Source organism: Lepidochelys olivacea (genome assembly GCF_965140295.1).
Source record: "Lepidochelys olivacea isolate rLepOli2 genome assembly, chromosome: 16".
NCBI classification, from domain to species: Eukaryota; Metazoa; Chordata; order Testudines; family Cheloniidae; genus Lepidochelys; species Lepidochelys olivacea.
Genome location: NC_140426.1, coordinates 13,845,103 through 13,858,358, shown reverse-complemented (window position 1 = coordinate 13,858,358; position 13,256 = coordinate 13,845,103). Strand labels below are relative to the sequence as shown.

General features: G+C 41.0%; 1 protein-coding gene across 6 annotated transcripts in view; it reads left to right on the top strand.

Moving 5' to 3' along the window:
• CDK5RAP2 (CDK5 regulatory subunit associated protein 2) overlaps positions 1–13,256 on the top strand; it is a 105,462-nt gene that overhangs the window by 6,981 nt on the left and 85,225 nt on the right. For all 6 annotated transcript variants that reach the window (XM_084649855.1, XM_084649853.1, XM_084649852.1 and 3 more), the window contains exons 4-7: positions 4,486–4,596; positions 7,139–7,215; positions 8,831–8,954; positions 11,689–11,843. In XM_084649855.1, coding sequence (XP_084505981.1) covers positions 4,486–4,596; positions 7,139–7,215; positions 8,831–8,954; positions 11,689–11,843 — 467 coding nt within the window. The remainder of the gene's footprint in view (positions 1–4,485; positions 4,597–7,138; positions 7,216–8,830; positions 8,955–11,688; positions 11,844–13,256) is intronic.

Here is a 13,256-nt window from a genome sequence, read left to right as displayed (position 1 = left end):
ACTTGAATCGCAGAGTCAGTTTCTCTCAAGAAATCTGTTGGGTTTGTTGCTGGCACCCAGTGCCGAGAGGCAAAACAACAGCAGGGTTTGGTTCGCTACCCGGTGTGCTTCACCCAATAATCACAACAGGGTGGAGAAGCAGAAAAGTTTATTTGAAGCTTCAAAAAGGTACAGGGAGAATAGAATCTCAAATACATTCTTTCTTTAGCATACTTATTTAATAGCAAGCTGCCCTAAGTATGCATATAGCCAGCCAATCCAGTTACCAGCTAGTTCCCTTGTTTTTTGTATCATTTGTTAAACTATACATAAAGCTGCTTTATTCAGCATTGTTTTTTTATATTTGCCCTGTTTGGCCTTGTTTAGTTTCAGGCAGTCTGACTCTGCAACATATTGTTGCAGATCCTCAGCATAACTGCTGTGAGTGCCTCCAGGTGGTGGGGCCAAGGACACTTGGGCCTAGTATGCAGAGCTGCTGCGAGTGCCTCCAGGTGGGGGGGGAGCCAAGGACACCTGGGCCTACTGCAAGGGGGCTTCATCGACACTCGTGGTCTTCCATCCCCTTGAGTTACCTAGTGGCCATGCCCCAGTGTCCCCAACAGGTTTATTTCTTTTTGTTTATATTTAGAAATAAGAAAGTTTAAAGAAAAATAAATTAAAACTGGAGACTCAGAGTTAATTCCTACAACTGTGTTAACTTGCTCACATTTTACATTTTAGCTTTATTGAGCTGTCATTTTAACTGCATTATGTAATCTAAAAACTCTGTAGGTATGACTGAATTAACTTTGCTCTGAGTTTGTTTGGCATTTGTGTTTTTAAGTTTAGTTTATTATTGCATTTTAATTGTTGTTTGCATTTAGGATGGGATTTTCTAAAACACTCAATATTGTCCTAGCTCTGCTCTGTGCTGCAGGTGTGATGAATGTTGGACTAGAAAAAAGTTTCACTAACATAACTTATGTTCATATGTTTTTAACTTTAGTGTCTTTATTTGCTGAGCTAATTAAAATAATGGCAACCTGGAATAATCTGTTGGCAATTTAAACAATTAAGCGATAAATATTGTTTGTATGATTCATACATATAGTCAAACTGAACTCAGTGGGACTACTTGCTTGAGTAAAGTGAGTAGATTTGGTCCCTCAGGGCCCAATTCTACAGCCTTCTCTTTTATGAGAAGTTCTTGACTTCTGGGACTAGTGTAAAACAGGGTTTCAGTATCTTCGTATGCTCTAAGGCGGGAAGCCCCCAAACTGTGGGGCACGCCCACTAGGGGGGCACGAAGAAAAGTTCAGGGGGGCATGGCTGGGGCCCAGTCCAGCCCCCACAGGGTTGGGGAGAGAGCACCACCCACCAGCTCCACTCCTGATGCTGGCTGCTGGGCTTGGCTCCTGGTTGAGGCTCCGCTCCTGGCCCTGCTCCCACCCCCAGCTGTGGCCCCGGCCTTGGTCCCTTTATCCCTGTCCGTTTCCCAGTTCTGGCTCGGAGGGATGTAGACAGCGGTATGGGGGGATGAGGTAAAAAGCTTGGAGACCATTGCTCTAGGGCTTGGTCTTCACACAAAGTCACGTTGGTTTAACTAAGGGCTTGTCTACATTATCCGCTGGATCGACGGGCAGCGAATGATCCAGCGGGAGTTGATTTATTGCGTCTAGTCTAGATGTGATAAATCAACTGCCAAGTGCTCTCCCGTCGACTCCGGTACTCCACCAGGGTGAGAGGCGCAGGAGGAGTTGACGGGAGAGCGTCAGCCGTCGACTTACTGCAGTGAAGACAGCATGCTAAGTAGATCTAAGTATGTCGACTTCAGCTACATTATTCATGTAACATTTGTTAGGGGGCTTATTCCTTCACCCTCTCACTTCCCTGGTCCTTCTCGCATGAACAGAGAGCAACAATACCCGAAGTCCAAAGGTGCAAACAATTCGATGTTTTTTGGGGTGACCTTCCAGCAAGCTTAATCCAAGTTTCTTTTTCCTTACTTTCAAATCCTAACTTACTTCCTGTTTGCCCCTAATTTATATAGTAATATTCTTAGCTATAGCTTAACCAATCATTTTACTGAAATTTACCTAACCAATCCTAACGTATTGTAACATGATTAGCTAACCAATTATATCTCACCACCTTAATTAGTTTACACCCAGCAAAATTAATTCTACAGGAGACTGAAACAATCACAGAACCAGGCAGAGACCATGCAAATAAACAATAGTAAAGGAGGAACTATAATAACAAACCAATACAGAAGTGAGGATTTCACAAAGACATCTATAAAGACATAAGGGTTTCCCAGCTGTGTCTATTGATAAGTGAGTTCTTACCAGACAAAAAACTATCAAACTAAATTGCCTTTTACATCTTCTAGGCTCTTCCTTTCTCTGGAGGTGATAGATCGGATCACCTTTCCAACAGCCCCAGATTGCCTTATTTCAATATGACTCGTTTGGAATGTTTGGATGTGACGCTTCCCAGCTTATGGCTGCCTCTGCTGCTTTGCCAAAGGCCTTAGCCTAAGAACAGGGCCTCAGACTGTCACAGTGAGAGAAGGCCCGTACACAGATTCTTTCTTTTATACCTCTATAATTAGCTAAATTATAAACATATACCTAAATTCTTAAAGTATAGGTCTTTACAGACAGGCTTGAATATCTATATCCTAACAGCATTGCGTAATTTAGATCGATTTCCTTCCCCCACCCCCCTCGCCAGTGTAGACCAGGCCTAAGGTGTGATGTTGCACCAGTTTAATTAAATCAGCGCAGCTTTGTGTGTGAACACTTAAATTGGTTTGTGTATTTCCACAGATTTGCATTGGTGTAACTAAATTGGTGCAACAACACACCTTAGTTAAATCAGTGGAGTGTGTGTGTGTAGACAAGGCTTGGCTCTATCACTCTTCGTCATCATTCATTTTGCTTTTTAGTACTGTGGAGTGAAGACTTCCAAAGTCTGATAAAGTTCCTCCTATTGCAGCAATGTGTGTGCAGACTTTTGGCCCAATCCTGAAAACCCAGGCTCACTTGGGTGGTCCTTACTTTTGGAAGTAACTACGAGGCTACTCACTGAGCAAGAACGACTTAGTCTAGAGGAAGAGATTGCATTTTGGGGCTCTGAGTTAGTTTTTTCCGCAAAAATAATTAACTTTTACAGGCCAATCATCTTTTAAAAAATTGTATTGTTAATAATTTTTACAAGCTGCACAACACTGTCATTCTAGAGAAGCCTATATAAATATTTTATTAGTAGCTCAGTTACATGTTCGGTTTCTTTCTCCAGAAAGCAGCTGGCAGGAGACACTTGTTTTATTTGAATACATGTTTCATGCTTGATCTCTTAAAAAATTTAAAAGGAGACTTTCTCTTTAATTAAATCATTAACTAATATGCCTTATACCTATTGGGAAAGTTAAAAGTCACAATTGTTAAAGGACATATGTACAAGAAGACTTGTTTTAATACCCTGCGTGTATTTATACGCTAACAGGTGTGCTATAAAGTATGTGACTCTGTAGGATAAAGCTTTTATTGGCATTTGATTGAGATGACAAGGCTTACCGTGGCTTTGCCTCAAGATTGATGTAGCGACATCCCAAACTTTTACCAATAAAACCTTTATATTCCATACTTCCATGTATTTTGTTCGTTTCCTTTTTATAGGAAAATAACTACTACAAAAAAATTTTAAACCTATTTTTTTTTTAAAAAAATCCTTTTGTCTATAAAGCCAGGCTGCTTTAATACATGATTTATAAGCCCTTTGGGGCAGGGGCATTCCCTTCTGGTCTGCAAAATGTCATGCTAAAATGTGTTGTGTGTTAAAAACAAAACAAAAACAAACACCTATTTTATAACTGTTTTTTCCCCTAAGGACCAGTGTCTCATGGCCTTGCAGGGAGCTGTATCATTAGAAGTGGTGTGTTTCTATCTTAGAAAGGGCCAAGATACTGGCCCTTACCCAGTCCCAAATTACTAATAAGTGTATTACCTATGCTAGATCTTGTGCCAGTGTGTTTTTTGGGGGGGCGGGGGGCAATAGGCAGGAGGAATTCCACATAATGGAGAAGAGGGAAAAGGTGGTGGTCTCTCTTTCTTTCTCTTTGGATCGATGTAAGGGGTGAAGCAGCTGATTTGAAAGCTGTTCAGAGGTTTAGAAGGTCAGAAGTAGCCTAAGGGAGGATGGTTTAGGGAGCCGTGTGTATGTGAGACGGTCCCACAATTGTAGTGTACTTGCAGAATATTAATTTATTACTTTTGACTAGGATGGTGTCAAGATGATTGTATCCATTTCCATTGTTGGATAACTTTTTAAGTAGGGCTTCTTCTTTTTTTTTTTTAAAAGATCTCATATCTTCACAAATTAACAGACCATTATCTTTATTACATTTTATTTGCCTTTTGCACTGTGAGGAACTAAAGCAAATACAATATCAATTTTACTTGTGAAATGTGACATGGTTGGTTTATTTTTCTTCTTCAACAGCAAATAACTGACCTGAAAAAAGAAAACTTCAATCTAAAGCTTCGTATATATTTTCTGGAGGAGCGAATGCAGCAGAAATTTGATGGTCCAACTGAAGATATCTACAAAATTGTAGGTATTTAAAATCGTTGCAAGTAATTGTGTATCTTTCCAAACAGTTTCTATTGTCTGAAAAATTGATGTACATCCTTTGTTGGAAATTTTAGTATTGCCAGTTCTTTTTACTTCAGTCTAATTATATGCAATAATAAAGGGATTAAAATGATCTTTATACAATCTGAAAGATTAACTTCAATTTTTTAGTACTAGCCAATGAACAATTAAATTATTAGAACAATAAATCAGAGCTTCCTTCTCCTCTGAAATCTTAATTTAAATAACTTGTTCCTGTGATTATTGGAGTCTTCTCATTCAGTTACATCACTGATGGTTAGTGTTCACAGTGTAATCTCCCAGACCAGTCACAGCAGGAAGAAAATGAAAGTTCAAGTCATAGAAGCATAGAATATCAGGATTGGAACGGATCTCAGGAGGTCATCTAGTCCAACCCCCTGCTCAAAGCAGGACCAATCCCCAACTAAATCATCCCAGCCAGGGCTTTGTCAAGCCTGACCTTACAAACTTCTAAGGAAGGAGATTCCACCACCTCCCTAGGTAATGCATTCCAGTGTTTCACCACCCTCCTAGTGAAAAAGTTTTTCCCAATATCCAACCGAAATCTCCCCCACTGCAACTTGAAACCATTACTCCTTGTTCTGTCATCTGCTACCACGGAGAACAGTCTAGAGCCATCCTCTTTGGAACCCCCTTTCAGGTAGTTGAAAGCAGCTATCAAATCCCCCCTCATTCTTCCCTTCCGCAGACTAAACATCCCCAGTTCCCTCAGCCTCTCCTCATAAGTCATGTGTTCCAGTCCCCTAGTAATTTTTGTTGCCCTCCGCTGGACTCTTTCCAATTTTTCCACATCCTTCTTGCAGTGTGGGGCCCAAAACTGGACACAGTACTCCAGATGAGGCCACACCAATGTCGAATAGAGGGGAACGATCACGTCCCTTGATCTGCTGGCAATGCCCCTACTTATACATCCCAAAATGCCATTGGCCTTCTTGGCAACAAGGGCACATTGTTGACTCATATCCAACTTCTCGTCCACTGTAACCCCTAGGTCCTTTTCCGCAGAACTGCTGCCGAGCCATTCAGTCCCTAGTCTGTAGCTGTGCATTGGATTCTTCCGTCCTAAGTGCAGGACTCTGCACTTGTCCTTGTTGAACCTCATCAGATTTTTTTTGGCCCAATCCTCCGATTTGTCTAGGTCCCTCTGTATCCTATCCCTACCCTCTAGCGTATCTACCACTCCTCCCAGTTTAGTGTCATCTGCAAACTTGCTGAGGGTGCAATCCACACCATCCTCCAGATCATTTATGAAGATACGGAACAAAACTGGCCCCAGGACCGACCCCTGGGGCACTCCACTTGATACCGGCTGCCAGCTAGACATGGAGCCATTGATCACTACCCGTTGAGCCTGACAATCTAGCCAGCTTTCTGTCCACCTTATAGTCCATTCATCCAGCCCATACTTCTTTAACTTGCTGGCAAGAATACTGTGGGAGACAGTGTCAAAAGCTTTGCGAAAGTCAAGGAACAACACGTCCACTGCTTTCCCTTCATCCACAGAGCCAGTTATCTCATCATAGAAGGCAATTAGATTAGTCAGGCATGACTTGCCCTTGGTGAATCCATGCTGACTGTTCCTGATCACTTTCCTCTCCTCTAAGCTCCTACACCACCTGAATGTCATACTTACACCGTCTGTCTGAATGTTAAGTTATTTTTTTCTGCTATGCTACTTACAGGCGATGTGAAATTGACAAGAAAGCCTCTGCTTCCCTGGAGAGCTGGGTGGCTTGGAACCCTGCTCCCAGCTGGGAGCCGGGGCAGGGGAGGGAGAGGGGGCGAGAAGCCCTGGGCAGTTTCCCTCCTACCCCTTCCCCCACTCCCTGTGGGGAACGGGCAGGTAAGAGGGGGCAGCCCATTGGGAGCCTGTGGGGCAGTCAGGCTCCTGGCAGGTAGCTGCCAGCAGAGCTGAGAGGCCGGGCTCTCAGGTCCCCTCACTGCCCCTCTTAGGTTGGTGGAAGTGCTCTTGGTGAGGAAACACACCAGAGACCCAAGGAGGGTAGTGTGGACATGCACTATCGCAGTAATTACCACGGTGGCTGTAAGTTAACATAATATAGGTTGACTTAGGTTTGTAGTATAGACATACCCTAAATGCCTTGTGTAGGCAAAACCACTTGTATGGCTGTGAACAACTCAAGGTGTCTGGTTTGATCTGTTTAAAAAAATGGTAAATTTTCTTGTAAATATGGTAAAAAGGCAAATAGTCTTTAATGTCGTTGTGTGACATATATACTGTGGTGTTTTAATGTTATGATTTTTAAGAAGTTTTAGAGACTTTTGAGACTATTTTCAAGCCTTGTAAAATAAAGACTCTTTTTTAAAGGCTAAGAATCAGAAGTAATTTCCTATTTCCATCATACTCTGGACCTAATTTGTTATTGCCTATTAGAGGAAAATGTAATCAACATGCAGGGTTAACTTTGTGCATTGCACTGGCTTGTGTGGCATCTTATCATCTAACTTTGTCTTGTAGAATATTGAGCTGAAGGTTGAGGTTGAAAGTCTGAAACGTGATCTGCAGGAGAGGGAAAAACTGCTCATCAAAGCCTCGTAAGTATGTTGTCTCTCTAAGGGTCTGCAACCTTTCTAGAAGTTAGGACTGCCAAGAACTTGCCATGTATATAATGAGTTGTCTTGGTATCTTTTGTACATGAGGATCCCTGAGGATTTTTCAAACTCGTGTGTAGAAATTGCTTCACCTATCTCTGAAGTGAACTACTGTAATTGTTTAAAAGCACAAAGGACATAGTTAGAATAGGCAGTGAAGAATATCATATCATATATCCTGAACCTCCAGGAGTAGATAGAACGTAATTGCCAAAATTTGGGACTGGATTAACATCCCAACGCTTGTAAAAGATCAAGATGTCCCCAGAGCTTAATGGTCACTTGCCATCAGGACATCTGTTTTGATATCTCATCCAAAAGATGGTACCTGAAGTGTCACTGTCATTAGTGGGAGGACATTGGTTCAATACTGATTCAAAGTGAAACATGCCACTTCCCATTCTTCAAAAATCTAAAAAGTGTGCACATTTATTATTTATTTATTTTAAATCTGGGTTTAATTAGATTTGATTAGAATAAGCTCTTCCAATTGGTATTATCCAGTGAATATTTAACTGGATTCTGACTTTATCAGTATGTTGTTCAGATCTATGTATAACTGGAAGAGATATGTATTGTAGAAAAATTGGATGGCTTGGGAGGACTGGTAATTGGATAGAAAACTCTTCACCTCCAGGTGCCTGGTTGAAAACCAATCTAGGTTGGTAGTGACTGAAAGCTGTTACTATCTAACAGTTGCTAAGTGGCATCTGTTCAATGAATTTAGGTCTCCGTGTAGTTCACCTCACAAAGTATCAAATTGTCACTAATGAGTCCTCTTGTTGGCAGCCTGAGAGAGGCCTGTTTCCAATGGGGCCCCGAAGACTGAATTGCCCAATTACCCTTAAATATGATCCCTCCAGATCATGGTTAAGGCATATTGCTGGTCAGGGTAGGGAAGCATGCACTACTGAAGCTTATGATAGAAAGCAGAATTGAGGAAAAATAGTAGGTAACGCACAATTAAGGTAGGGTTGCCACTTCATTATATAAGAATCACAAACAAAATTGTGGAAAACTAGGGAAAAAAGAATTGGGCAGGGCTTTATATATATGTGTACCCTTCAACTAGTTCATTTTCTGTTGTAATGCTGCTTTCTGTGGAAATTTAATCTTGCCAGAGGCTTGCGAGAATTTTTTGAAGCTTAAAACCATCAAGATAGTATCTAATTATATATAATATATTATCAAAGAAATGATAAAAGCCTCTTTCTTATCAACTGTGACAAGACTTGTGTAGTGAACTCTCATTGCCTTATATCAAGCAGAGACAATACCCCAATCGTTGTTATATAAATGTAGACATTTCTGTTTAATCCGTAAAATAACATACAGACCATGCAGGTACATTGGAATCCCTTTGCCTATATAATCTGCATGCCCCATGCTTTAAGTGTACAGCCATAATCTGATCGTGCTAGTACATGTCTGTCACCTATGCAAGAATAGAAAGATGCCCAATTACCTTGTTATTTCTCAAAAGTACAAGCACTAATTATGAGCATGATCCACGCTCTTTTTTCTTAAATGCTGAGATTTCTACATCTTGTTCTTGCAGTAAAGCTGTTGAAAGCTTGGCTCAAGGCGGTGATGCTGAAATACAGCGCATGAAAGAAGAGGCTCACAAGAAAGTACAAGAAGTGGAAGAAATTCTCACCAGCAGAATAAACCTTTTGGAAGAGGCAAGTCTCCAATATTGAAGAGTAATTGAATTAGTTATTGACTCTACTGTGCAGAGCTCCCTAGTGCCTTTGTGCTCTCCGCTGAGATATTTACCATTGTGCCCTGCTTAAATGCTGCTTTCAGAGCTGCTGTTTCAGCTTCACTGGAAAAATAGCCAGAATAAAAAAAGAATAAATGCCATGAATGGGGAAGCTTTGTCAAATATTATTAAATCTCGGAATTTGGAAGATGTGCAGAACCCCACAAAGTACTTACTTCTCTAGTGGATTTTGAGTATGTTTAGAACAAGGCATATTATCTCCTAATTGGGGTTGGGGAGTCCACCTCTTTCAAGGTAGGCCTTTGCAGGAGAGGTGAAAGGTTATCCGTGATACTTGGGATAATGAGGGATTGGGTTTTGAAAGGTCTTGCCAGGGAAGTGAAAGAGGTGCAAGAGGTGGTGTCCTTCCACAGGCCCCCTAACTCTGGGGTTAGAGACCTTTATATACCGGCCTGAGTCTGTGACATGGTGACTTGTAAAGTCTGTGCTCAGTATATGTGACTGGGTTGTGAGAGGTCACCTGCAATACCTATTCCTGGGAAGATGGATGGATTTCCTGTATTCTGCTCACTCACCTTCCACTCCAGTATCTGCTTTGGTGCTGGTGGGAATTGGATTATGACATCCCGTCTGCCAGGTGTTGACTGCAGCTGGAGTCTGGTAGCACATTAATTTGCATGTCTCCGAGAACGTATCTTAGCAAAACTTTCTTGAACTCCTCTATGTCAGTGATGGGTTACTTCTGCCAAATACTGGTCATTGACATGGTTCTGAAGGATTAACAAGGGGATTCCCCAAGTGTTCACAACTAATTTATGATAAAACCTGCTGTTCTGGGATATGTGCTCACAGTTGAGTGGCCTGACATTGGGAGCTCTCAGATAGTCCTCCTTCCCCCTCTCCCCCTCGAACAAAAATGCTTTCTCATCATCAAGAAGGGAGGCAGAACCACTTGGCAAACAAATTTATATTAAGTGTCCTTTGCTGGAAATGCATGTACCTAGTTCCAGAAATATATATTCGTCATAGATTGATAACCTATCACAACCTGGAACTTGTATAATTTGTCCAGGGGTGTGAGATTTTGTGGGTGAGTATGGGTTCCTTCTCTGGGAAAAGATTTCCCAAAAGATGTGTACTTGATGCAGTCTGACATATTCCAAAGGTGTGCTCTCCCACTCAGGAAAAAAGATACTTTAAGCAGTATTGTTATGAGCTTCAGGATTGCATTCTCCGTTGGGAAGACTTAGCAGTATCCCTAGAGGGGGAGAGCTCCTTCAGAGGGATAGCAGTCACTCTAACCTTCCCTATAGTTTGCTGGAATCTTAACATTTGTATTCTCAGAGTGTTCTTTTGCATTTCATTCGTGTTAGTAATTTAATGTCAGTGGGTGGAGAGAATCCTCTCTGTGCCAAAGGGATCCATCAAACCATTGTTTGCCTAGAACTTCATCAAACAGAAGATTGGCAAATCTTCTAATATCAAGGTTATTTTAGTGTTTTCATGCAACTTGGAAAGAATGGTGTGGGCCTCTGAGGCTAATTTTCTTTATGCTTCTGAATCGGACGAATCAGACAAACATAGGAATATTATTCGTCATACGTTTATACAGCACCCTAAGTTTATACAGCTCCAAAGGACATAGCCAAGACATGTTCTCTGTCCTGAAGAGGTTTTGATTTAAAAGTAAACACACACAAGACCTAAAACAACTTTTCAGGAGTGGAAGGGTCTGGGCATTACTAATGATGAAGGATTTCTTAAAGAAGCTTTTTTCTTTTTAAAAAAATAGAAGCAATTTGTAGGCGAGTTTACTTGGCAGATAACAGGGAGACTGTTCTGGGCATAGGGAGCAAAGCTCATAGAAGGCACAAAAGTGAGAATGGGAGGAGTAAGGAAGATTGAGAAGTGCACAGGGAGACACAGACAGTGTCGGGGAAATGGCTACAGGATATGCTAGAAAGTAGTCTAGCCGTTTTGTTATTTTCAACATAAGCACTCAGATCAGTTGCTTCATGTACTTTGGGAGAGTATGTATTCTCTTTATCACAGCCAATGTCATCAGAAAATTCCTGAAGAATTTGGCGAGAGTTTAGTGATCTTGCCGCCTTGGTTGGTGTTGGGGAGAAAAACGTATCTGTGGACAGTGTGTGTTGATAGTAGTTCTTGATAAATACTGCGGACAATGTATATTGGAAAGGGTACTTCTTGCTTCCATCATAGCTATGAATATCGATTTGATCTTTTACAGAGTAAAAGGCCCTTTAACATCTCCTTGATTTTGACTGTAAATATTTATTTCTCAAGTTCAAGAGTTGTAGGATAAGCCTGCATTGTCGGGTGGAAAAAGCAAAGCACTGCAGTTGGGAGAGCTCCGTTCTGTTTCCAGGTCCGCTACATACTTGCTGCAAGTCTCTTCACCTCTTTATACCTAATTTTCTTTCATTTTGTAAAATGCAGATTGTATACTCATTACTCACGGGTGAATGTTGAGGGTTCATTCATTAATGTTTATAGAGCACTTGCAGATTTTAGTGATGGGTGAGCTAGAGGTGCAAAGTATGTTAAGGATGTTAAACTTACTTAATGGTTGACCATATACAATGTTGGGAAGGGAAATGTAGCATGGAAGAACTTGCTAAATGTTTTGTGTTAATGTTCCAATGCATCATGCTTGTTTATTTTGAGTGTAGAATCTTAAAGCTGCCCAAGAAGAAGTGGAAAAAGCCTTTGCCATGACAGAGAAGGAGAAAGTTCTAAGACTGGCTGTCGAACAAAAACTCTCTACAATTACAAATACACATCCGAAGGAGCTGGATAGTATTACAGAACTGCCAGAAAAAGACAGGTCAGACGTCTGTTGGTAATCTCTCTAACTAATGGAAAATGTTAATTGTTAAAAGGTGATAAAAACAAACCAGTCAATATGAAATAGATTTTAAGGGCTTGATCCTACCCTCATATACATCTGAGATCCAGGAGTGTTAACACATGTAAATCAGCTGTTGAACAAACACAGCAGCCAGTGTTACAAGCTACATGTTTGATAGGAAAATGGAGCCTTAAATGTGGTCTGAAAATGAAGAGTGGGGGAGAGCATGTGACCTAGAAACGCATGTACTGCTTTAAAGCATGTTTGTGGCCACATTGCTTTTTATCTGTGTGCAAGAATAATATGCTTATTGAGCTGTTGTTTAAGGGGTGTGTGTGCTGTGATTTGTATGTTTGTATCCATTTCCTGCTTTCATGGTGTTCAATCCCATTGACACGTCCATTGAGGTTAGTCATTCTAGCAGGAATACAAAATATTGTGCAGCAGTTTGGACTGTAAATGTTTTGGTTAGTTTTTGGAGGTCTTTGAGTTGGTGGGAGATGAAAAGTGCCTGAATCATGAGTTGGTGACCATGAGGCAACGTGAACGTGGGCACAAGCGCGGGGAGAGGAATATCAGGTTCTATGCATTTTTCCCCTTTAGAATTAAAACTTCAGAGCTTCTGTGAATAAGTGTGATAAAAATGTATATCTAGTCAGCAGAGATCCCGGAAAAAGTTGTCAATTGTCAGTGAAAGTCTAGTCGAGCTCTTAAAATTTGTCATCACGGGCTTAACTGTAAAGAATGTCTTCTGATTCTTGGATGGTAAATTGCACAGTTGGTCCACACTACTAACAGATAGAAGGTTACATTTGTCCGAGTCCTTTAACTTCCTATGTGTGTTCTTGGAGTAGTGCCTAAAACAGACTACTGGACTAATGACAGGTTTAGGTGTGATATTTCATAAATCATCAGATATAAAAGTTTTGTACAGTTGGAAAATTGTGAATCTGAACTCTTTAGTGGCGTAAGTCACTCACTTGCCCTAATAAGGTACTTTACCTTAAATCCTGCCATACTGAATACTATCTTGCTTCTGCTTGCGCTCCTCCTCCTACCACTTCAATTCCATCATGATTTTTACCAGCTACTGTCCTGAATCCCTTGACCTGGAAACAAATGCTTGATAATTCCTGAGATTTTTAAATTGCTGTTTTCAAATGGTGTAAAGCACTAATTTCTAACTCTAGTAGCTTGTGAGAGAGCAGCTGCTAAAGTGTGGGAGAACAAGATGGTGATCAGAATGTCTCAATTTTTATGGTCCAGTATTGCATTGATCTACCAGGGATAGATGCTTGGATGCTGGATCAGCACAAATACTTTCGGGAGTAGAACACTTGAGAAAGTGTACTGTAAGGACTGAAATATTCACTATGCATGAGTTTGACA